The 27,979-nt window shown below is 33.3% G+C and overlaps 1 protein-coding gene across 4 annotated transcripts; it reads right to left on the minus strand.

Annotated features, from left to right (window-relative positions):
- Positions 1 to 27,979, minus strand: LOC125670637 (dystrophin-like). Of its 4 annotated transcripts, none has more exons than XM_048905927.2 (16): positions 27,866 to 27,979; positions 19,278 to 19,338; positions 18,116 to 18,177; positions 16,869 to 16,943; positions 16,251 to 16,458; positions 13,671 to 13,756; positions 13,447 to 13,526; positions 10,359 to 10,433; positions 9,847 to 9,958; positions 9,012 to 9,066; positions 8,819 to 8,930; positions 7,041 to 7,171; positions 4,926 to 5,075; positions 3,863 to 3,977; positions 3,483 to 3,726; positions 1 to 556 (listed from the first exon to the last, which is right to left on the minus strand). In XM_048905927.2, exons 1-16 carry the CDS (start codon positions 27,894 to 27,896, stop codon positions 441 to 443), a joined length of 1,713 nt encoding a protein of 570 aa, XP_048761884.1. In that variant the 5' UTR covers positions 27,897 to 27,979; the 3' UTR covers positions 1 to 440. The 4 variants fall into 4 exon arrangements, with proteins under 4 accessions (XP_048761884.1, XP_056017739.1, XP_048761887.1 ...); XM_056161764.1 differs by lacking the exon at positions 27,866 to 27,979 and adding an exon at positions 19,930 to 20,591; XM_048905930.2 differs by lacking the exons at positions 19,278 to 19,338; positions 27,866 to 27,979 and adding an exon at positions 16,606 to 16,658 and having other exon boundaries at positions 18,116 to 18,178.

Here is a 27,979-nt window from a genome sequence, read left to right on the forward strand (position 1 = left end):
TTTTTAAAACTGATTTTATTCCTATTAAAATTGCATAGAATCATGAATAAAAAAAAACCATTATACATGTATAAATAAAAAAAGGAATTGCATTAATATCCTGAAAAATGCTTATAAATTGAAAGCAATGTATATCCTGGTATGGCCTTTATAGTGTTAAGATTTTAAAATGTGGAGTTGGCCCCCTGCTCAAAGCATTTATTACACTAAACACTTGGGAAATTGCATAAAAATGAGTGACACAATAAAATATCAGTAAAATGTAATACAGCATCTAACCTATAAATAAATATGGCAGGATTTCTGGCAAAAGATCAATATTTTGGCACTCATAGCAGGCTGCTTCAAGCATATGAGCTCTCTGTGAATCAACCTAGATAGCTTCTAAATTGAAGTGGCACTTGTTGAATTGGAAATACAATGTATTGCTAATCCACTAGTTATTTGCTGTGCGGCATGATGGCTTCGCTCACAAACTCTGTCATGGCATTGCCGATGGTGGAGGCTGCCTGTAGCATCTCATCCTGTTCCATGTTACACTTTGATAAGGAGTACACTGTGTCATTGAATAAAAGGAACAAACATGTACATTAGCCAGAAACAAGCTACATATATATATGGTCTTTCTAAATAATATAAATATAAATAACATTCTATAAGTAAACAGCATGACTGGTATGCTCTTTTACTGTTCAGTTGTTTACATTCTATACGTTGTTTACATTCTAAACGTTGTTTACATTCTATACGTTGTTTACATTCTATACGTTGTTTACATTCTATACGTTGTTTACATTCTATACGTTGTTTACATTCTATACGTTGTTTACATTCTTTATGTTGTTTACATTCTATATGTTGTTTACATTCTATACGTTGTTTACATTCTATATGTTGTTTACATTCTTTATGTTGTTTACATTCTATACGTTGTTTACATTCTATACGTTGTTTACATTCTTTACGTTGTTTACATTCTATACGTTGTTTACATTCTTTTTGTTGTTTACATTCTATACATTGTTTACATTCTATACATTGTTTACATTCTATACATTGTTTACATTCTATACATTGTTTACATTCTATACGTTGTTTACATTCTATATGTTGTTTACATTCTATATGTTGTTTACATTCTTTTTGTTGTTTACATTCTATATGTTGTTTACATTCTTTATGTTGTTTACATTCTATATGTTGTTTACATTCTATATGTTGTTTACATTCTTTACATTGTTTACATTCTATATGTTGTTTACATTCTATACATTGTTTACATTCTTTATGTTGTTTACATTCTTTTTGTTGTTTACATTCTTTATGTTGTTTACATTCTATATGTTGTTTACATTCTATATGTTGTTTACATTCTTTTTGTTGTTTACATTCTATATATTGTTTACATTCTATATGTTGTTTACATTCTATATGTTGTTTACATTCTAATACGTTGTTTACATTCTATACGTTGTTTACATTCTATACGTTGTTTACATTCTTTATGTTGTTTACATTCTTTTTGTTGTTTACATTCTATACATTGTTTACATTCTATACATTGTTTACATTCTATATGTTGTTTACATTCTTTTTGTTGTTTACATTCTTTATGTTGTTTACATTCTATACGTTGTTTACATTCTTTACATTGTTTACATTCTATATGTTGTTTACATTCTATATGTTGTTTACATTCTATATGTTGTTTACATTCTATACGTTGTTTACATTCTATACATTGTTTACATTCTTTATGTTGTTTACATTCTTTTTGTTGTTTACATTCTATATGTTGTTTACATTCTTTATGTTGTTTACATTCTATATGTTGTTTACATTCTATATGTTGTTTACATTCTTTACATTGTTTACATTCTATATGTTGTTTACATTCTATACATTGTTTACATTCTTTTTGTTGTTTACATTCTTTATGTTGTTTACATTCTATATGTTGTTTACATTCTATATGTTGTTTACATTCTTTTTGTTGTTTACATTCTATATATTGTTTACATTCTATACGTTGTTTACATTCTATATGTTGTTTACATTCTTTTTGTTGTTTACATTTTATATATTGTTTACATTCTATATGTTGTTTACATTCTATATGTTGTTTACACAAAATTTGTCTGCATAATGCATCTGTTGAGCATATGCTAAACGAAAGAAAAAGTGGGGAAGCTCACATACCCCATGCCCCCACAAACAAGAAGCCCATGGGCCACATCGCTCACTAGAGTCACCTTGGCAAATATTTAAAGATTTTCTTTATATATTCGCATGTAAAACTTTGATCCCTATTGTGGCCCAAACCTACCCTCAGGGGCCATGATTTTTACAAACTTGAATCTGCACTATGTCAGAAGGCTTTCATGTAAATGTAAACTTCTATGACCCAATGGTTCTTGTGAAGAAGATTTTTAAAGATTTTCTCCATATACTTGTATGTAAAACTTTGACCCCTATTGTGGCCCCATCCTATGCCCCAGGGGGCCATGATTTAAACAAACTAGAACCTGCACTATGTCAGAAAGCTTTCATGTAAATTTGCACTTACCTAGCCCAGTGGTTCTTGAGAAGAAGATTTTTAAAGATTTTCCCTATATATCTGTATGTAAAACTTTGAGAAGATTTTTAAATGACCCCACCCTATTTTTATCTCCCCTTTGAAGGGGACATTCATTTGAACAAACTTGAAAGCCCTTCACCCAAGGATGCTTTGTGCCAAGTTTGGTTGAAATTGGCTCAGTGGTTCTGGAGAAGAAGTCAAAAATGTGAAAAGTTTATAGACGGACGGACAGACGACGGACAACAATCGATCAGAAAAGTTCACTTGAGCTTTCAGCCCAGGTGAGCTAAAAATGGGAAGGCTACACATATGACAATGGCCATGCTACACATACTGAATGGCAATACAAATTCCTCTCTGTATAATACCATGTTATCTGACAAGAACAAGACTGTTTCTTGTGAATATGCACATCTACAAGCCAGTCCTTATTAAGTACATATGTGGTGTTTCTCAATAAAATGAATAATATATAATTTTTCATGACATTTCATATATAATTCACCTGCATTCTATCTCGTTTTTACAACAACAAAAAACACTCTAGATCTCAGACTGGTATACTTTATTTGAGATATTTTATATGAATAAATGAGATCATTAGTATGTTTTACATACAAATTATTTATAACAAATGAAACATAACAAACCAAGTAATCACTTTCAATCAGTTTTACTGCGCTTGCTGAAAATAGTCGATACGTAAAAACCAATATGGTGGGTGATAAACAGTAAACAATCTGAATGCACAATGCATAACCTTTCGCCCTATACTACACATCTACCCTATTTCCGAAAATTATGGTAAATAAAAATGTAATGTGTGTAATGATAAAACTTGGTAAGTTTGAAAACACATGCAAGTACTAACAAAATTTCAGACATACGACACCTGGCCTTTTACCTGAATATGACATGTTGCTGGGGAAGACAAGTTTCATTTTGTTGACAAGGTCATCCATAGCTTCCTCTTCATCCAGACACCCCCTGCTGTTGATTAGAGTGGGGAGAGTAAAATGTGAAGGGCTGACCTCCAGAAAATCCAGACTGTCATAGTGGGGACCTCTGCTGTTGGGGGAGTCAGGACTTTGTACAGGGACTATTGGGCTCAGAGGCTGACTAGAGTTCTCAGAGTTTGACATGTGTATCTAGAATGAAAGATAACATTAATGTCACAGCAATGTTAAATAGTGCAACAAAGATGGATTTCCTATCATGTTTAAATGTATTTTATTTCAATCTTTACAAACTTGATAGCCTCCCTTGCTCTTTAGAACATCTTACCTTATAATGAGAAGTATCTTCTGGTGACACACATGTCAAAAGCCTGGATCCACCACTCATGTTGCTCTCGGTGTCAGAAGATTCCTTCATTGTCTGTATCTTCTCCTGCAGTCTCCTAAATATTATTTACATGTAGTTCGTGATTTTATTACAATAGCAAACAACTTTAAATATAAATCTATTGCTTGAAACTTATTTTCATTTAAATCAACATTTCACTGTCTGTTAAAACACTTTTATGAAGTTAATATGAGAAAAATCAATATATGCACCCAGGGGTGCATAAGCCGAGTTGCATGGGATACATTGTAAAGTCAGGAATGATGTGGCATATCTATAATTGTGAAGAACTAATTTCCGTTTTGAACTTTTCAAGTTACTGTCCAGAAACCATATTTGTCTGAAGTTTTCAATCTATTTTTGGTCACTGTGACCTTGACCTTTGACCTTTTTTCTCCAAAATCAATAGGGGCCTTGCTTTGCTGGTATCCAACAATATAACAAAGTTTCATTTGATTCAAATTAAAAAAATTCAAGTTATTCTCCGGAAACTAAATTTTTTTTTTGGAATTTGAAATCTATTTTCGGTCACTGTGACCTTGACCCATTTTCTCCAAAATCAATAGGGGTCTTCCTTACTTGGTACATAACAATATCTTTAAGTATCATTTGATTCGGATTTAAACTTTCTGAGTTATCATCCGGAAACCAAATTTTTCTGAAATTTTCATTTTATTTTTGTCACTGTGACCTTGACCTTTGACAAATTTTCTCCAAAATCTATAGGGGTCTTCCTTACCTAGTACCCAACAATATATCAAAGTTTCATTTGATTAGATTGTAAACTTTTCGAGTTATCATCCGGAAACCAATCGTTGACGCCCAACCGCCCGCCCGCCAACACGCCCGCCCACCTGCATCACCAAACCAATAGCCGAGTTCAACTTCGTTGCAACTCAGCTAACAAAGAATCTTTCTTTGAAGTTACATGTCATTTTCAGACTTATGACAAGTGCATCAAATCTCACAGATCAAATTGTGCAATCTCATACTATCATCCTACCTATTTTCCTCCCTAAGTTGTTCAATGATTTTTTCTAAATTCCTCTGTCGACTAAGTGCATCCGAGTGTTCTTCTGTCTTCGACAATTGTTCGATTTTTTGAGTCAGTGTGTTATGAATATCTGGAGCAGGGGGCTCTCTCCTCATACCCCTACAATAAATTCACTTCTCTGAATACTAAGCTGGAAAGTGGACTTCTAAAATGAGGCCATCTTATCCAGCTGATTCAGAATTATCTAAATTTTCAAAAAAATACTCAAATTCCACTGCTAATCTCTAAATGTTACAAACTGAAAATCATTTTACATTTGTGAAAACTTAATTTTTGTGTAAATTTGCAAGGTTATCATGACACAAAGTAATGGACTTTGTGACTATAACAAACTGAAAATTTGCAAATTTTATGTTTTGTTGATAAATTCAATAAAACAAGTTCAAACAAATAAAGTCTCACAAAATCTAAGTGATCTACAGTAAAAAAGGAAATGCATGTTGAATTTAACTGGTTCATGTAACTGTATAGGACACTCATTAGAGTCAGTCCAATACATAATGCAAAGCAGGCTGTGATGAGCGACATACATTTAATTAGGAATACGTACATAGAACAAAAATGCCTCACCATGGAAGACACAGTTGTCCCACAACAGAGAACAAACATACTAGTATACTGTTACATATGTAAATGAATTAATTTTTAAAAATTGGAAAATTAGTTGAAAAGGGAACAGAAATCTTTCAATCTCAGTTAGTTTTAAATCAAGTAGAAATAACATTTAAAAAGAATAACAACAACTATCAAAATTATCATGAATGAAAACTATAAAACATATTACACTGTATATAATGTTGTGGTACATATATGTATTGGAAATTGAAATTATGCCTAATGTAGCAAAACTTTTTTGAAATTATTTAGTGTAACATCATTCAGTCTCACAAACTACAAATTGTCAGCATAATGACTTCATCCACTGAGCTTACAAGGCAGTTGAACGAATTAAAAAATATAAAAAGAACATATTTCTGATTTCATTTTTGTGTTTATGGCATACTTTGGTTTGACAAATTTGAGATGATGTGTCATTAAGAAATATAGAGATCTGTGTCTATTTTGTGTATTATGGTAAATGAAAACAGAAGCAAATAACTGATTATGCAGAAATTAACCCATGTTACCATTGTTTTCCATAATACAAACTAGTTACACAATCATTCCTTTAATTCATATATTGTAATTCATTTCTTTTTTTAATATAGATTTTGATGAGTTGAAAGTTCTCTTGCATGTCACAGTGTATATCAAAAATAATAAACAAAGAAATTTTATCACTGACAAAAACTGGCAAATACTGTATATATATTGTAGCATACACACAACTCATCATCACCATGTAGCTTTCCATCTTGGACTTTAAAATACCAAAATTCCTATCAAAAGTCAATCAGTTAGAAAATAGAGACCACACTCTGAATCCACAAAATGCTTAGAATTTGACAGAATAAGATGCAACACTGATGTAAGTTCTGTCTATATCAAGCAGAAAATGTTGGTCACACTAAACATCTGGGGCATGTATAGATTTTGTTATCCCAAGATGCATTGTAGTAGCACTTCTACTTTATCTACAACTGATTACAAACATCATCACATCAATCAAGAGGAAAGTAACATACAAAGGGATTAGACAAAGTTTAACAACCACTGAGTGACATGCAGTGCCTCTCCCTATGATGTTTAATGAATATACCAATCGTACCTTTGAAAATGAGCTAAATGCAACACAAACCAAACCAATGGAAGACAACCACTTCCAACATTAAATTCTATGGATATATATACTGTAAAAATCATTATTTCTAAGGAGGTTTAATTTCAATTCAACTTCATAATTGATTTGCATTATGAATATACCAATGAATTTAAACCTTACATGATCAAGAGAAACTTGACTCAATGAAGAATGATACATTCCAAAACCATGAAATTTTGTCCCTTTGAAGATGATTATTTTTATCACACCTAGAAAATTTGACCCCACAAAAATAAGTGATTGTACAGTATACAGTGAAACAATTGTATTATCTACAAAATGCAATGACAGAATCGACATACGTTGAGTGAGAGAACAAGTGACTCTCAGCTACAATAGGAAGGTACTTTCTTCTGGACTTCTGTCTGTGTTTCTTGCTAATATTATTGCGTAGAATCTTCAGAAATGCTTTGGTGTCCACTTTTGCTGTTGACTATAATAATCACTGAACTTTATGCATTGTTAACCAGATCACTGCTATGAAAAACAAGATGAGTTTGTGAAATACTGATGCCCCGGATTACAACATTTTAGTGAATAATTTTCAAAGTAAGTCAGAGGTCAATTTCAAGGTCACAAGGTCAACAAATTTAGTACCAATGGAAAGGTCTTCTTACAAGAAATGCATATGCTAAATATGAAAGCAGTGCCTAAAAGGGGCATGGACATGATTTGAGCTGAAAATTTTAAAATTTTAATTTTCCATTTTTATTGTTTACTAAAGTATTTCTAATGGTCAACCAAAATCCAAATATTAGTTGTTGAGTTACAAGTGATATACAGCACTTACAATTCTTTGTTATGGAAACAAGGCTTGTGCCATGTTTTTGTTTACATTAGACTGTTTAATAGAAAATAGCATGTTTAAAACAAAATAAGATATGCCAAACGCTAGAAAACATTTGTGTTAAAAATTCACTTACAAATTGAAAAAATCTGCTTTAAACGAAACTTTTAGTAGTTTATTTAACTTATGCAAACAAAAACATGGCACGGGCCTTGCTTACATAACAAGGACTTGTGACCTCTGTATCTCCCATGTACCTTGAATACTGACATTCAAATTTTTGCTGTTCATTAAGCATTCTAAGCATTAAAAATCAAAAAGTAAAATTGGAAAATTTTCAGCTCAAATCGTGTCCATGTCCCTTTAAGGTTCAAGGATGTATGCTACACCAGAGAAATTTGATGTAGATGAAAAGTGGAGGATATGTACAACAATATTTTGAAGTTGAAATTTTCCAAATTTACTTTATTTTGTCAAAAAATACAGTTTTAGTAGAAGGTAATCTGAAAAACATTTAAAACCCCTGCTGGACTTGAACTTGCGACCTACAGTACAGCAGTCGATATGGTAACCTACTGAGCTACTCGGCTAGGTATTTAAATTGAAAAGGAAAAGTCAAATATTGCTGATATTGATTTTTTCCTCCATGTTTTTAAAGGAAGTCAGCCATTATGACGATGTAGAATAACTCCTTAAAGATACGGCTTACATTAGAATTTCCTAAACGTAGGTCAATGTAAAAGGATTTTGGTACCAATAGAAAGGTTTTGCCACAAAAAAATACACATGCCAAATATGAAAGTTGTACCTCTTATGTTGTAAAAGAAAAGACCATGGTTCAAGTTTTAAATTTTTTTTTCCAAAAACTAGACCAATGTCAAGGTCAACAAATCTGGTATCATTTGAAAGGTCTTCTCACAAAAAATGCACATGCTTAATATAAAAACAGTATCTCTTACAATTTGAAAGATATGGCTTATATTCGAATATTCTAAAAGTAGGTTAAAACTCAATGTTAAGGTCACGAGGTAAAAAATTTCGATGTCAATGGAAAAGTCTTGCCACAAGGAATACACATACCAAATATGAAAGATCTACCTCTTATGGTGTAAAAGATATGACAAAGGTTAAAATTTTCTGCCACAGACAGACAGACAGGCCAAAAACTACATGCCCCCAAATCTTCGATTCAAGGGGCTTAACTAGACATCACAAGGGCAATCTCATTTACACAAACAGCATATCAATTGGATCAATTGTACAGATCCCATATCATAAACAGTAGACACTTACAGATAGACAGTATTCCTGTATTGGATGTTTCAACTTGTGCTTCTTTCTGGTGCATCCCATGTAAAAACACTGCTGACACATGTCAAAGTTAAAGCACTGCAGACAGCGGTACCTAAATAGTATCATTACATACTTAATATTAAACCAGAATGAAATAAAGTTCCTACCTTAAGAGTCTGTCATTCAATCTCACCTGAATCCTATTATAGGGTAGGTCTTGCAAATGTTGCATTTTGTCTCGTGTTTAACTGTAAAGAAATGAACACTGAAATCACAATGACACTATATCTCTAAGAAATATCTTTAATAATTGTTCGCTTGATAAGGTAACAACCATTAGAAGGAAAACTTCAAACAGATAGCCTGTTCAGTATTTTCCATTCAAATTTTTGGTTTATATTTTGATTAACCAAAAAAGCTATAGTCATTTTCAAAACCATTATATACAAATGTTGTGCTGTCAAAATGATGTTATGAACCAGTGTGACACCAAAGTACATTTTGTGGTTCATCTAGGTATCAATAAAAGTTTCTATCCGACCAAAATTACTATAATAATAATGATTGGTTTTATATAGCACTTTTTCCAGTGTATGCTGCTCAAAGCGCTTTACAATACGTTATTACCCCGGCAGACCTTATATCAATCTAGAACTTTCTCAACTTCCTGGGAAGCATACAGTGCAAGCTGCCGTTACAGGCGCTAGAGCACTAACAATATCTTTCAGCCAGGTACCCCTTTTACACTTGGGTGGAGTGAGGAAATTCATGTAAAGTGCCTTTCCCAAGGACACAACGTCGGCCCTGCCATGGCCAGGACTTGAACCCACAACCTTTCGGTCAAAAGTCTGACTGCCTAACCACTAGGCCACCGACACCAATGTTGATCTAATAAATATCAAATGATACACCTATTTATCTATTCCCAGGACAAGTAAGATATTTCCTTTTTTTCATAATTATACATGTACTCCGTCTCAAAACATAAACCATACCTACCTCTATCAATGTACTAGGTAGTTGCTTACCTGTTTCAGATGCTGCCAGCCTGTGAAAGGTAGGCAGCCAAACCAGAGTCTGTGGTTCTCTCAGCAGCCAGGAGTAAAACTGGTCTTCAGAAATCCCCACACTTCTGTCTGCCTGTCAACAAATCAAGAGTTCACACACACATTACCTTATCATGTACAGTGAAACTTGTCTAATCTGGAAAGCATATATCATAGTACAGAATTTTTTTTGTTTGATGAAACAACATTTTGAGTTACGCAACATCCATATTACACAAGTTATACTGTATATATATATCTTAAGTAATTTTAGCAGTCATGCATGTGCTAATTCATGATCAACACTAAAATACATATCCTACAGTATTAATACATTATTCAATTACCTAGAAAATGCTAAAAATAAAAGAATAAATATGTTATTCCCTTTCAAAGTCTCAAAGTTTTTCTAAAGGTATTTCCTTTTGCCACAATTAACCAAATGAATGGGTAGTCAATTGGTTTAATAGTTTCTTCCACTATCTGTAACTTACCATGTTGATACAACTATTGACTGCTGTTGTGACATCACCACTGAATACTGCTCCTTCCTGTAGCAGATCTGGCAACTGATGAAAAAACGTATAAACTTAATATTTACAATCCACTCAATTTTCATCATTAACCACCCCATTTAAAAAAAAACCCAGAAGACAATGCACATATAACTGGAAAACAGATTTTCTTCCTTTTTGAGATTGGTATGAAGCAGACAGAGCCAGCTGTATCTGTTCGGCCATTATCACATATATGTGTATGGTGTGTGGTAAATTTCACACAAAAAGTAAATGATTATTCCTTAACATCTATTGTGCAAATAACATGAAACAGTGTGCAAAGAAAAATTACCATTATGCATATTATTTAATTTATCAGTTTATCCACAGGGCTTGCTCCCATTTAAGAAAACATGAGGGTCACAGGCCTTATCAGTCATCTGATTATCAGTTAACAGTATCACTAGTCCCAAGGGCTATGAAATCTAGAAAAAAATTCCTGTTCTGAATATCTAAGCTAAATTCTAACATATAGCAACAGTATAAAACAAGATGTACTCTTAAAACTTAAATGCCCTTGAAAGTGCATACACTGATGAAAGGTTTTACATAATAGGTGTAATAACATTAAAACATCAAAAGATATGACTAATTTGGATTCATCCTAAAGTCAAAACCCTGAAAATGCCTATACTGATGAAAGAATTTACATCATACAAGAGGTCCACAGGCCTTATCATCACCTGAGTATTAGTTAAAGTATCACTAGTCCTAAAGTCTAAAAAATCTAGAAAAAATTCTTGTTCTGAATTCTAATATTCAGCTAAAGTATCAAACAAGATGTGTTCTTTAAATGTAAATGCCCTTAAAAGTGCCTACACTGATGAATGGATTTACATGATACATTATAATGTAACATTGACACAATATGACTAATTTGGACCCATCCTAAAGTCAAACCCTTGGCCCCACCCTGGAGTCAGAACCTCTACCCTGGAGATCATGAAATTTACAATTTTGGTAGAGGCTTCCCTGCTCTACATCACTATGCATTTAGTTTTTCTTAAACATGTGCAGTTATAGAGAAGATTTTTTGAAAATTGCCTTGCCCCTAAAGCCCCAGGGGTGCAAGAGTCCTGAAATTTACAATTTAGGTCACCCTTGTTTTAAACATGCTTCATACCAAATTTGAAAAGAATTGGAATGATAGTTATCAAGAAGTTAACAAGAGGCCCACAGACCTTATCTGTCACCTGAGTATTGGTTAAAAGTATCACTACTCCAAACAGTTACAAAATCTAAACAAAAAAATTTCATGTTCTGAATATCTAAGCAAAATTCTAATATTCAGCAAAAGTACACATATAAAACAAGACATGTTTTTAAAACTTAAATGCCCTCATAAGTGCCTATACTGATGAAAGGCTTTACATAATATATGTAATATTAACATGATATAACTAATTTTGACCTATCATAGAGTCAAAACCCTAGGATGCGAAATGCACAATTTTGGTACATCCTTTTCTGCTTTTCCTTAGCATGCATTTAGTTCTTATTCCAACTTCAAGAAGTTTTTCAAATGATAAAGACAATAATCACCGTAATAATTTTGGCACCACCCTGGAACCAAATCCATACTCCTTAGGATCATGAAATTTACAATTTTGGTAAAGGACTCTCCTTTTAAATCTCTATTTAGTTTCAATTTAGTATCATAGTATTAAAGAACATATTATTTACATGCATATGTTTTACAAATATACACTATATATACCAACTTTGGCCCTGCCCTGAATAAAGAACCTCTACTCTCTGGGGATCATGAAATTTAAGAATTCCGTAGAGTTTTTCCAGCTCTACATCACTATGTATTTAGTTTTTCTTACACATGTGCAGTTGTAGAAAACATTTTGAAAAATTGGTAACTTTTTGGCAGTTTCTGTCCCACCCCTAAGGCCCCTGGGGTGCAGGAGTAATAAAATTTACAATTTATGTCCCCCTTGTCCCAAAGATGCTTCATACCAAATCTGAAAAAAAAATGAAATTAAAGTTATCAAGAAGAAGTTAAAAGTGTTCAATTGTTAACACTTTAAATCACTGACCGCTATGCCCCACCCTTACACCAAAATTCCTACCCCTGGGATCATCAAACTTATGATTTCGGTAAAGAGTTACCTTCTCATTCTAAATATCCATTTAGTGTTAATTTAGTATTAATAGCACTAAAGAAGATGTTATTTAAATGTTTTACACATAAATACTATATATACCAAGTTTGTCCCCGCCCTGGAGTCAGAAACTCTACCACGGGGATCATGAAATGTACAATTTTTGTAGAGTTCTTATATTTCTTCACTTAGGGTAGTCATGTTTATTTAAGAGTTCATTGCAATCTTTCGATGTGTATCTTGTATGATCCTCTTAAATTTACGTAAAATGACTGCATACCATTTCCATTCTCAATGACAGTTAGCAAGTGACAGCGTGGCGAGTATTCCATTGTCAACGAAAGCAAGTTTTTGACTTGCCTAGATGGTTGAGCAGTCTAGCTGGTCGCATGCTGCAAGGAGATTTAGCTCCACAGGTCGTGAATTCAACTCCGGGCAGGGGCGGAAATGGTTATCCATATAATAGTGAATTTCTTTCTGCTTTATATATACAATGTATATGCCAATGCATGTGTTACATTGATAAACAATGTACTTTCGTTTCATGGCACAGCAGTTGTCCTTTCTGTGGGTCATGGTAAATAAAGCGTGCGGGGAGCAACTTTGTGAGGTACATTGGGGATAATTTTACATGACTCAGTAGAATAGGGACTGTTCCAAAGATCTGAGGAGGTGATTGGGTGAAATACGGGAAATTACACAGAAAACGAGTTCAACACGAGGGAGGTATCTGACATCATGTCCACCCTTGTTAAAATGTAGTAGTTTCTGCAATTTCATTTTAAATGGGAGCAATCCCCTGTGGATCACAGACTCATTTAAAGACGTGCCACAAATAATCATTCAATGCTTAAGCAGATGTGCACTTGTTACCTGACTGATGTCCTGTAGAAATGTGGTTAGAATTTTGTTACCTGACTGATGTCCTGTAGAAATGTGGTTAGAATTTTAGAGCTGATGTAAGTGCTGGGGTCTGCTAATTCCTGGTACAGAGCTAAAATAAGGGGAAAACATATCAAGACAACACCAAGAGGCATGAAATCTTAAAAATTGCATTTCAATTTTCAGAGAATGTCATTTTTCTCATATTACACATTTCAGTTTAATAATATTTATATATTAGCCTCTACAACTGTACCTCTGTACTTGTCAGCCAGACGAGCTGATGTTAACACAATAAGGACCTGCTTCACTGAACAAATTCTCACACAACCTGTTCTGTCTCTGTAATGTTAAGGAAGAGGCCGACAGGCCTTATCAGTCACCTGAGTATTAGTCCCAAGGGCAGCGAAATCTATAACTTTCCTGTTCTGCATATCTAAGCTAAATTATAATCTTCAGCAGAAGTATAAAACAAGATGTCTTATGTATAAAACACAAATGCCTACCAAAGTGCCCATATTGATGAAAGACTTTAAATAATGTAATACATGTATATGTAAAACTTATACGGTACCAATTTTGATGCACCAGATGCACATTTCGACAAATAATGTCTCTTCAGTGATGCTCGACCGAAATGTTTGAAATCCGAAATAACAATGAAGTTTTAGAGCTATTATAGCCAAAAACAGCGTGCCAAAAAAATGGAGTCAAATTCATCTAAGGATAAGAGCTGTGCATGAGGGAGATAATCCTTAATTTTGATATCATTTTCACACTATATGACTATTTTGACCTGCCTTAAACTCAGAACCCTGGGGTTGCGAAATTCACAAATTTGGTTCATCCCTTTTTGCTTTTAGTTTTTATAAACAGGTGACTCTCGATGGCTTGAACTTTTTTATCTCTCAAAGTTCTTGCTCTGTTGAAGTGAAATCATGGTCCTGATTTTTCTCTATATATAACTAAGCAAAGAACAAGGTACGATTGTGTACATAAAAAGGCCCCAAAAAATTATTCGATTTAAATGTGTCTTGAATCAAGCTTGATCTGTGTTTTGAATAAGTTAAATACATGCCAAGTATACTATCTCAGCATAAAACAAAGTTATTTCTTATTTGATAGCATTATTACGTCATGAATAAGAGTTCTTCCTGCCTTTTTTCAAAAAGAGCTTGATAACTGTTAAATTTCATCCAGATTATTGCTTAGGAAAAGGTGTGCCCATCCGTCGAGCAAAATGAAATTAATATATATTGTGTATTAAGAGAAGGTGAAAAAGGTGAAAAATGTGTTTGAATATAAATTTGCTCGACGCATGGGCTGTATGTTTTCTGAAAGGAAAATCCCCTGAATTTATGAAAATTTTCATTGATTTTTGCATTTTTTGGCAATTCTATGCTAACTTCACGCCCCTGTCATACAACACAAAGCAATTTTGGATCAAAGTAAATGTAGTTTGGATTTGCTAATATATTCCTTATTTGAATGCCAGATTTTGGGACTCCAACTGAAATCATCTATTTTCTGGGCCAGATGACTATAGAAAATGTCTCTACTTCTTTTACGATCTCTCAAGAAGTGAAATTTGGATTTCATAAAACGTATTTCATTGTTTTTTACTTTCGATCTCTTGAAGTGGTGGAAGCATATGAACACAGCTTCACTCAAGCATTTGATTATTTCTGCTTGGACCTTACCTGGATAAGGGTGAATGCCTAGGGCTAACTAAGTTGTGTTAATTAGATGTTCATTTAGGCAACACATCACCTGTGCTCCTTGTGGGGTGGATAGTTAATTGTTTAATTGGTCAATTTAACCCTTTCTCCTGTGCTTTGTTTTCCTTTTATAATTTGATTATTGTAAAATTTACAACTTGTTTGGACAGTAATTTTGAGAATATAATTTAAAGACGTGGCAAGGAAACATTGCTATTTATTAGAATGTGTGCTTTGCGTAAAGTGATTGAAAACTGTGGCGATTGTGCTCTGTGTAGTTAATGACTGCGAAACTTCATTTATATGTAAGAGAAATCTGCTAGCTGTCTTGCAGGAGAAAAGAACAAATAAATACCTAAACTTAAAAAAATCTTTTTATCCATGTAAGATAAGTTCCATGTTGTTGAAATCGAGTCAATATTATCTAAAAATATGAAGAACAAAAAATTAAATATTCACTCCAGTTGATATTAAATCAGATTGACTAAACCTTCCATCTCTTGAAGATTGGAACACTCGAAGTTTTATCAAGGTCCTTTGAAGTTTCAAGTTATTGAGAGGCACCTGTAGTGTCATCAAAATTAAAGAAGTCTTTCAAATGAAATATTTCATCACTATGACCATTTTGACCTTGGAACCAAAACCCCTACCCCTGGGATCATGAAATTTACAATTTTAGTGAATGGCTACCTGCTTCTTCTAAATATCCATGCAGATTGAATCTAGCATCAATAGCATTAAAGAAGATATTATTGAAATGTTTCGCACATAAACGCTATAAATTCTTACAAATGTGCAGTTGTAGAGAAGATTTTTGAAAATTGATCCATTTTTTACCCTACTCCTAAAGCTCCGGGGTGCAGGAATCCCAAAATTTTGAATTTATGTCCCCCTTGTCCCAAAGATATTTCATACCAAACTGGAAAGATCTAGAAGGGCAGTTATCAAGAAGTTGAATATGTTCCAATTGTTAAGACACGATGGAAGACAATGGACACAGACCAATAGCAATAGGTCACTCGAGTAACTCCAGTGACCTAAAAATCACAAAATCTAAAACCAAGAGCTCCAATTCACATTCATACATGTATTTCATACTAAGATATTGTATTACTAACATGTCAAATAAATTGAGGACTAGATTTTGAAGCAGCTGAGCAAACACTTCAGCCTGTTGTATGGTTATGTTGGCCGACTGGTCAGCTATCTGATACACACTGGTCAGTAATTCCTGTAACTCCTCACAACCAATCACCATGTCACAACTCTCAGGGTAACCATGGCAATCAAACATTTCCTTCATTGCTGTTAGTTTCACATGGTGCACTGGAAAGTCCACAGAGAAAATGTCAATCACATGAATATAGAGTAAATGTACTTTTTGTTACGCAAGCATTTATTTCCATTAACTCCGCGGTCACATAAATCAACATAATTTCATACCAGCAGGCTTAAAGTATGCATGCTATTTACATGTAAGCTGTATGCAACTCAGCGGAATTCCATACCCGTGGACCAAACCAAAACTGATAATGCGCGAAATCATGATTCAGTAGAATAAAATACATCTACAGTATTAAAAGCATAATGTTATATATAGGTATTCAGAAAGTCTACTAACATAACAAAGCAACCACTCCACACTAGCACCTGTATCAATCTAATTTACACATACAATACTTATATCACAAATTACATACCGTGTATATCATAATAAATTTTGTACTCGGACTTACGTCTTAAATGTTTCTGCATGCGTCGTATCTTGAAAGCAGTTCTGTATGCTGCATATTTGATGTCTCTGTATTCATCTATAACATATCAAGTTAAGGGACTATATTCTCCTATAACATATCAAGTTAAGATACTATATTCTCTATTTTCATCTATAACATATCAAGTTAAGATAATATATTCTCCTATAACATATCAAGTTAGGGGACTATATTCTCCTATAACATATCAAGTTAGGGGACTATATTCTCTATTTTCATCTATAACATATCAAGTTAAGGGACTATATTCTCCTATAACATATCAAGTTAAGGGACTATATTCTCCTATAACATATCAAGTTAAGGGACTATATTCTCCTATAACATATCAAGTTAAGATACTATATTCTCTATTTTCATCTATAACATATCAAGTTAAGATACTATATTCTCCTATAACATATCAAGTTAGGGGACTATATTCTCCTATAACATATCAAGTTAGGGGACTATATTCTCTATTTTCATCTATAACATATCAAGTTAAGGGACTATATTCTCCTATAACATATCAAGTTAGGGGACTATATTCTCCTATAACATATCAAGTTAGGGGACTATATTCTCTATTTTCATCTATAACATATCAAGTTAAGGGACTATATTCTCCTATAACATATCAAGTTAAGGGACTATATTCTCCTATAACATATCAAGTTAAGGGACTATATTCTCCTATAACATATCAAGTTAAGGGACTATATTCTCCTATAACATATCAAGTTAGGGGAATATATTCTCCTATAACATATCAAGTTAAGAGACTATATTCTCTATTTTCATCTATAACATATCAAGTTAAGGGATTACATTTTCTGAATTCATCTATAATATATCACATATCAAGTTAAGGGACTACATTCTCTGTATTCATCTATAACATATCACATATCAAGTTAAGGGACTACATTCTCTGTATTCATCTATAACATATCACATATCAAGTTAAGGGACTACATTTTCTGAATTCATCTATAACATATCACATATCAAGTTAAGGGGCTACACTTTCTGTATTCTTTCTTTTTCTTTGAAACAAAGAAAATGCTTTTACCACTCCAATCACTTATATTTTGAGAGATTTTATTTCTGTGATTTTGCCTTCTCAATATTTTAGTGACACATAATATTTGTGAATGTTCTATTTTTTCTTCACTACATACCTGCTACATAACGTACAAATAAAATATACATAGACATGTACGTACCTAACTCCTCCATTATTTTCTCGTAGTATGGGTGATTCCATGACGTGCTCTCAGTTTTGTGACTGATAATAGAGAGGATATCATTAGTTTTTGATAAGATCACAAGTTAAAACTAGTGGTGTAAGAGCAACATAAATGCTTACAGTCAAGGGCCATAATTCTGCCAAAAATCATTCAACTAGAAAAGAAATACGAACTTAACCTGCATATTCTCCTATTAATATATCTACATTCCAAATTTCAATTCAAAATGTTCTTTAAAGACTGAGATAATGAGTGGAAATTGTGAATTGTTGGAAGTTTTCTACATCCAAGGGGCATAACTCTGCAAAATATTCTTTGACCTGCCCCCCAAACAAACTTGACCTGTGTATTCTTGTGACATATCTACATCCTCAATTTTTCAATTCAAATGTCAATGTATGGCAGATAATGAGTAGAAACTACGAAGTGTGGAAACCAAGAATTGTTTGAAATTTTCTAAGTCAAAGGGGCACAACTCTGTCAAAAATACAATTACAATTATTCGACCAGAACCAATGAACAACTTGACCTGGATATTTTCATGATGTATCTATATAACAAACTTCAGTTGAATATGTGCATCCATAGCAGAGATAATGAATAAAAACTGAATTATGACAGAATGACAGAAAAGAGTAACACTATATGCCCCTGTCATTTTCATGGCAGGAGCATAAAAATTACATTCTAATGTTTATTTTGTTGTTACAAACATTAATGATGCCAAATCATATAAATGATGTATAAAATCAGCTTATGATTACCACAAAAAACTTCAAACTAAAGAATCATGTTAACCAGTACAACTAGCTCAAGAGACACAAACATTTCCACACACTGGATTGTTATAATCTGATGATCTCAAAGACATTATTTATGCAATTCTTTTTCCAGAATCAATTTGATTGTTTCTGTATTTACCATGTGTAGTATGGGACTCCTTTGTCTATTTATTTCTGTATTTACCATGTGTAGTATGGGACTCCTTTGTCTATTTGTCTCTGCATTTACCATGTGTAGTATGGGACTCATTCATCCATTCATTTTTCTACTTACCATATGTAGTATGGGACTCCTTTGTCTATTTGTCTCTGTATTTATCACATGTAGTATGGGACTCATTCATTTTTCTACTTACCATATGTAGTATGGGACTCCTTTGTCTGTCTCTGTTCTTTCCCAGCCCTCCACTATCTTATCTGCAACAAGAAATGATATACACTGTATCCCGGTTATTATCCTACCACTACTGGATCTACATGGATTCTAGGAGATGGAAACGGTTAATGTATACAGTCTTATTTTCAATGCAGTTTAATTTTTATTAGAAACCAAAACCCGTGCCATAACATTACCGTATTTTGCCGAATATAATACGCAGTGGTGTTTAATACGCACCCCCCACTTTGAGCCTAAAAGTTGGTGAAAAAACGCACTTCGGGTGTATAATACGCAGCAAAAATTTCGACCAAGCGGTAATCTTTATTTTATACTTGGTGTTAATTTTCACTTCATATTTTTGCAGAAATAATGAATTCTAAACAACGCACAATAATTTGCAAACTTTTTGAGATGAGGTCTACATCGCGGTAATCTTCAATGAGAATCTTCAAGGAAATATCAACCCGTACAAGCCTGTTCATTTCAGCAAAGCACGAGATTTTGTAGCATTAAACTCTTAACTGACTCGATATTTCCTTCCTTGAAACTTAAAATCAATCAAATAGCCGATGTTATAAAAATAAAATTAAACAATTAAACTATCGCTTATTTTACTGTAATCAACACACCATGGTAGGTACAAAGATGCAAATTATCAACTCCTCGTTAACTACGATGACTATTAAAATGTGTGAAAAAAATTTTTGTTAGGTATTTCTTTACCCGGAGGGGGTATCTAACAAAAGCAGTGTACACAACAATGGCTTCGTAAAACACACGCTTTTACGCAAGAATAGTTATTTCAAAGATTCAAATAAGTATTTCATTAAAAATTAGGCCTATTCATAAAACTTACAGTAAACAAACTTTTAGCAAGTGACAAAATTATTTTCCAACAATTTTAGCACGTGTCAAGGCATTATTGTGTACACATGCTTTCAATAATGGCGGCATGCGATGTAATGAATAGTCAGATCCAATGCAATTTGATTGGCTGTTTGTTTCATGATAATTGAATTATTTAGATATTGTAAGTATATATATCACATTTTCTGCAATTTTACGTTTCTGTAGTAATTTTCTTGAGGTCGAATTTTCTACTTAATAAATAGGTGAACGTGAAAAGGCGTAGTATCCGAAGCCTTGGTCTTTGAGTGAAATATTACACTACTTAATCGCCGAGTTTCATCTGGCAAAAAAGGTCAAAAACCTATTGTGGTATATAATACGCACCCCTTTCTGGCACAAAAATATTCTCTAAAAAAAGTGCGTATTATATTCGGCAAAATACGGTAATAGAAAATTGATATAATCAAAGTACTGATCTTACACCACCATGATTTGTAGAACTTGCCTTCAAGTAGCATTAGGGTGACATACTTTCTTTGCATCGAAAAAACAAGACAAATGATGTACTCTCTATGTAATATTTTCACTTGGCATAAGATGTATGTGTATCAAGTGTAATGGTCTTTGTCCCAACGAATCGGTCTGCATCCTGCTACTACGACCTTGACCTTAAGAATCAATATGCATCCTCCACTTAGCATAAAGTGTATGTGTACAAAGTTTGACGGTTCTAGTCCCAACAGTTCGGTTCGGTTTATATCCTGCCTACAAGGTTTTCCAACTAAGTGATACTGCGACCTTGACCTTTGACCTATAACTTTGAAAAACAATAGGCATCTTCCTCTCATCATGGTGATTGAATGTACCAAGTTGCAATATCCTGGACTTATGGTTCGGTTGGTATCCTGCCTACAAGGTTTCCAACTAAGTGATACTGCGACCTTGACCTTTGACCTATAACCTTGAAAAACAATAGGTATCTTCCTCTCATCATGGTGATCAAATGTACCTAGTTGCAATATTCTGGAGCTTACGGTTCGGTTTGTATCCTGCCTACAAGGTTTTCCTAGAAAGTAATTTAACAAGAACTACCAATTGTTTCAAATCTTTATTTTAACACTGTTAAATAAACATTTGAGGGAGTGGATTGGTGATATTTTTATAACAATAACATGCACACTGGTCATCTCTGGTCCCAGAGTATGCCAATTAACACAGGACTGCTGACTCTGCTTCCTGTATTCAGATAATGTCCAGCTACCTGTTATTCTTAATCTGTTAAGGATGTATGCTACACCAGAGAAATTTGATGTAGATGAAAAGTGGAAGATATGTACAACAATATTTTGAAGTTGAAAATTTTCAAATTTATTTTACTTTGTCAAAAAATACAGTTTAAGTAGAAGGTAATCTAAAAAAAATTTAAAACCCCTGCTGGACTCGAACATGCGACCTACAGTTCATCAGTCGGTATGCTAACCTACTGAGCTACTCGGTTAGGTATTTAAATGGAAAAGGAAAAGTCAAATATTGCTGATATCGATTTTTTCATCCATGTTTTTAAAGGAAGTCAGCCATTATGACGATGTAGAGTACTACCTTATGGTACATGTATAAACAGGTCTGTCTCCAATTGTCATGCTACGCTATCTGTGACCCTCTAGTATAGTAATGAAGATATTTCAGTCACACTTTCAGCAAACCAAATGTATTAAACTTATGAAATTACATTTAATTATCTAATGAAAAATATTAATCAACAATTGATCCATACAATGAAAAGACTTAATTTATCTTTATCTCTGAAAGAAATGTACAAAAATCAATATATGCACCCAGGGGTGCATAAGCCGAGTTGCATGGGATACATTGTAAAGTCAGGAATGATGTGGCATATCTATAATTGTGAAGAACTAATTTCAGTTTTAAACTTTTCAATTTACTGTCCAGAAACCATATTTGTCTGAAGTTTTCAATCTATTTTTGGTCACTGTGACCTTGACCTTTGACCTTTTTTCTCCAAAATCAATAGGGGCCTTGCTTTTCTGGTATCCAACAATATAACCAAGTTTCATTTGATTCAAATTAAAAAATTTCAAGTTATTCTCCGGAAACTAATTTTTTTTAAAATTTTTAATCTATTTTCGGTCACTGTGACCTTGACCGTTGTCCTTTTCTCTCCAAAATCAATAGGGGTCTTCCTTACCTGGTACCCAACAATATGTCAAAGTTTCATTTGATTCGGATTTAAACTTTCTGAGTTATCATCTGGAAACCAAATTTTTCTGAAATTTTCATTCTATATTCGGTCACTGTGACCTTGACCTTTGACCTTTTTTCTCCAAAATCAATAGGGGTCTTTCTTACCTAGTACCCAACAATATATCAAAGTTTCATTTGATTCAGATTTAAACTTTCTGAGTTATCATCCAGAAACCAAATTTTTCTGAAATTTTCATTTTATTTTAAGTCACTGTGACCTTGACCTTTGACAATTTTTCTCCAAAATCAATAGGGGTCTTCCTTACCTGGTACCCAACAATATATCAAAGTTTCATTTGATTAGATTGTAAACTTTTCGAGTTATCATCCGGAAACCAATTGTTGACGTCCAACTGCCCGCCCGCCAACACGCCCGCCCTCATCACCAAACCAATAGCCGAGTTCAACTTCGTTGCAACTCGGCTAAAAATAGGAAAACAAAGTTTAAATCACAATTGACCAGTAATGACCACTTGGGGAGTATTAACTGGGATGGTTAAAACCACTGGTTAAAATCGGGGGCGGTTTTAACCGCCCAACCCTGATTATAGCCGGCTCAATATGTACACCAATTTAGAGGGATAAGTTAACTCATATCATAAACTACCTATGATAAAAAAGAATATGTGATTGTACTTTGTCAAGTGTTACAATAATTGCGTTGATACCATTGCGTATCCATATATCAAATATAAAATGAGTAAAATTGGAAAGCCGGCTCAATATGTACACCAATTTAGATGGATAAGTTAACTCATATCATAAATTATCTATGATAAAAAAGAATATGTGATTGTACTTTGTCAAGTGTTACAATAATTGCGTTGATACCATTGCGTATCCATATATCAAATATAAAATGAGTAAAATTGGAAAGCCGGCTCAATATGTACACCAATTTAGATGGATAAGTTAACTCATATCATAAATTATCTATGATAAAAAAGAATATGTGATTGTACTTTGTCAAGTATTACAATAATTGCATTGATACCATTGCGTATCCATATATCAAATATAAAATGAGTAAAATTGGAAAGCCGGCTCAATATGTACACCAATTTAGATGGATAAGTTAACTCATATCATAAATTATCTATGATAAAAAAGAATATGTGATTGTACTTTGTCAAGTGTTACAATAATTGCGTTGATACCATTGCGTATCCATATATCAAATATAAAATGAGTAAAATTGGAAAGCCGGCTCAATATGTACACCAATTTAGATGGATAAGTTAACTCATATCATAAATTATCTATGATAAAAAAGAATATGTGATTGTACTTTGTCAAGTATTACAATAATTGCATTGATACCATTGCGTATCCATATATCAAATATAAAATGAGTAAAATTGGAAAGCCGGCTCAATATGTACACCAATTTAGATGGATAAGTTAACTCATATCATAAACTATCTATGATAAAAAAGAATATGTGATTGTACTTTGTCAAGTGTTACAATAATTCCGTTGATACCATTGCGTATCCATATATCAAATATAAAATGAGTAAAATTGGAAAGCCGGCTCAATATGTACACCAATTTAGATGGATAAGTTAACTCATATCATAAATTATCTATGATAAAAAAGAATATGTGATTGTACTTTGTCAAGTGTTACAATAATTGCATTGATACCATTGCGTATCCATATATCAAATATAAAATGAGTAAAATTGGAATTGGAAATAACCAAGTTGAAGATTCCAGATCTCTGTGTACGCAATATCAACCAGTGATGGTTAACACTTCGATCGAAGCTGAAAGTAAATTTCCAGACATGAATTATGAAGGACTGCTCCAAGATTCGGTGAAGGCGTCAGTCAAATTTTCAGCCAAGCTGAATCTCAGCTGAGATTACCGTAGGAGTTGCTTATCTTTGTTATATATATATTTATTTTATTTATTTATATTTATTCACCAATCAAGGACCCTCAGGGGGCATATGTAGAAACCCTTAACGTGTATATGGTATATACGTGTAAATTGTATCATGTAGTTATAATGTTTAATTGTTAATTTGTATATGCCCCCCTGAGGGCCCTTGATTGGTGAATAAATAAATAAATATAATATACAAATTAACAATTAAACATTATAACTACATGATACAATTTACACATGTGTACCATAAACACATGATAAGGGTTTCTACATTGACATAGGTATTGAATTCTCATCACAATACTGATTGGAAATGTACTGTACAACTAGAGCAAAGCTCGTTGCAAAGCAACAAGAGGTCTTCCATCGGAGCTGTGTGACATAAAAACCTTGAACTTGACCATATGTCCTTGGGTCAGGTCCTAATGCAGCCTCAGTTAACATGAAAATCTGTTGTAAGTATGAAATCTAAATGTTTCTTCATTACTTGATATGGTTAGGACAGGGTTTGTATTTTCTAAAAAGTGAACTTGACAATGTGACCATGATTCAGTTAAAGTAGTGTGAAATCACAGATTGCTAGTCCAGCAGCGATGAATCTCCGATATTAAACACACATTCAATTAGACATGATTGAGAAACGAACTGTATATTAAATTGCAGATTTTAAAATTGATGCCTGACTCAATGCTCTAGAGTTTTGAATTTAAAACAAATCAAACGTAAGACCAGGGACGTATAAACAAGTATATACATCCCCGGAAAGACTGAAGTATTCGAAAAATCCAATATGATCAAAAATATAACATTCTGTGTTATATTTAGGATGACAATGTTTACTTTGTGTACATGCCCTGGTTCACACGCGATGGTTCCTCGAGGCGGTTACGTAATTGTAAACAAAAACAAACCCTGCGGTGTATGTAAGATGCGTGTTACACAGGGTTTGACACTAAGGCACGTCCGACCGACCGAGTCTACTAAATGATAGGTCCGGTCGGGTAAAATGTTGATTTACTAGTCCGACTGGTCGTGTTAAAAAAATAAACAAAAAACTTTACTTTAAACCGTAAGTTATTTTATTCTTAACTAAAAGAAAATAACTGTAAAGAGTTTGCAAGCAATCTTGAACCGTGTGATGGAATAATCTCTATTTTAGTTCTAATAAATAAGTCGTGGTCGGAAGTGATGTTTTACGACATCTACTCGATGTTAATTTTAAACGGTTTATTTGAATTGACTATAATAAAGTGTTTATCAAGTCAATAAATTACGTCGTAAACAGCTATTTATCGGTTTTGACATATGTGCGTGAATGTCTCTATATCTAAATACGACTTCTCGTCCTCAAGGAAAGACGTCCCAGGAGAAAAAAGAAAAGGTTAGGAAGAAACAAAGCAGGGAGTATGAAATATAAATTAAATAAAAAGCCGGTTGAGGTCATTTTATACTAAATAGACTAAAGAATATCCGAGCCGGGTAGAATTTAAAGAAACAGAAAACGTGTTTGAAAATCAAATGGAATGACAAACGTAATTAAATGTCTCAAAGATATCTTAAAGGACTTGTCCCGTAATTTTGAAGTATTTAAATATGGAGAACTATCAGCTTTTTTTTCTGGAAAGTTGGTCAGGGCTAGTGGATATAAAGTTAGGTCTAGTAAAAATCATTTGAAGTAGCCCGACTGGTCTAGTGCTCAAAAAAGTAAATGTCAAACCCTGGTGTAGTTAATGACTAAGTTATTCTATGCTTGAAGGTTTGTTTCTTCAATTAAATATATCGTTGTTTTAATAACAAACGTAGAAGAGATAACCTTTTCCTCTTTTTTTCTTTGGAACGATTGTTTATATTAAAGCTACTAAATAATAAAAACAGAAAGTTGTCAATAGATGATTTTTAAAGGAACCATAGATCACGTTAAAACCTTATTTTAAAAGAATATTAGCATTTCATGAAGTCAGATTTATCAATTAAAGCAAGTTTATCTAAGTTATACGCATATTTTTCCCCCTTCACCTACCTAATGATACGGTTACCTGTTTGCGGGTCAAGCTTTTTACTCATATATAACACAATACTCGAGCAAAATATTATGTTTATGAGATCAATAAGATGTTAAAGAACAACTTTTCCAGCGAAAGCCATATCGAAATATTTACCGTTTTTGAGTTATAAAGCGAAAACTTTGAAGATCCCCAGATCCCTAATTTAAGGGGCCAGCCCCTTTTTAGGGATATCAAAAGAACGCTCTTAACATTTTGCACAACTTTTGTTCTACACGTCTTAACAAAATATTTTTAGTTTAAAAGATACAAAGGAAAATATGTGTAATTTTTTTGCTCCTTTAGGCGTCCTAATTTGTTAACCCTGTCAACCACCATTTCGAACGCTGTAATCAAAAAATAAAAAACGATGTGCACAACTACAATGCTCCTACTTTTCATTTTCAATGCATTTTCTGCTCAAGCTTATACAGTCTCGGAGCCTTTGTCTAGAAACCAAAGCCCCTAAAATTTCATTCAAAGGGGAATAACTCGTGAACAGAAGGGAATTTCTGAAATGTAGTACATGATTTTAAAATTGTTTTGTAAAGTTTATAAACCCTGAAAATTTGAGCAAAATCATGCAGAAATGAGCGAGATATGAAGCTTCAAAGTTAGCGTCTAGGAAAAAGAAAGAAAAAAGAATAATAAGAATAATCTTAACCAGCACAATCAGTAGAAGGTCTTCCGTTGTTACGGAAGACCTTAAGTGTGCTATATGGGAAGTAAAGTAAAACAATATTATAAAATGTTGTCACAAACACAGAGGGTACCAAGGGACGGTGCCTGAGCCAAGTCGATCAGACTGGCAGCCTTGTACCCTAAGTGTTTGAGACAGCTTATTTATAGTATTCACAAAAATACATGATACCACAATATGTACACATGCATACCATATACAAATGTTATATATTCAAGACAGCTTACTTGAGTATTGTATACAATTAAATAGAACTACACAATACGATATACAGATGTATACCATATATACATGTTAAGGGTTTCTACATTGATGTTGGTCTTGAGTTGGCCTTTCTAGTATAGTAATTCCAGTCATATTTGAGTTTAAACTTCAATCGAAGTGTAAACCATCCCTGGTTCTGGCATTTACACATTTGTTTAAAATCAGAACTTGAAGGTTTGTCAAGAGAAATGGATGTAGACTATGCCTGTCCGCTTCTCTATGGAGATTATGGTGGAATCCACTTCCCCAGGGGAAAATTTCTGGATCCGCTCATATACATGAAGTATTCCCTTTAGACAGGTGGACAGGCATAGTCTGGGTGTAGCTGTAGGTTATGCCTGTCCACTTCACTAAAGAGAATAATAAATGTAGCTGCATGCACTCTTTCTAACACCGACAATATTAGGCTAGTCTAACTCTAAGCCAACGTTATCTGATGCTGACATGTTGCAAAGAGTTGGAAAACGAGCCAAATTGACTATATATAAACTACAAATGCAGCGTACTGCAACACGTGGTCGAATAATTGACTGATACAAATGTAGTCATGCCTTACCATAATACGTATCATTGTCTTCGAATTCCATCTCACAAGTTCCAATATAAACTGGTACTTCGTTTTGCTAACAAAAATACCAGCTAAATTGAAGACACTCGGCTGTTTCCGTAA

This window comes from Ostrea edulis, chromosome 4 (genome assembly GCF_947568905.1).
Source record: "Ostrea edulis chromosome 4, xbOstEdul1.1, whole genome shotgun sequence".
Classification (NCBI taxonomy): domain Eukaryota; kingdom Metazoa; phylum Mollusca; class Bivalvia; order Ostreida; family Ostreidae; genus Ostrea; species Ostrea edulis.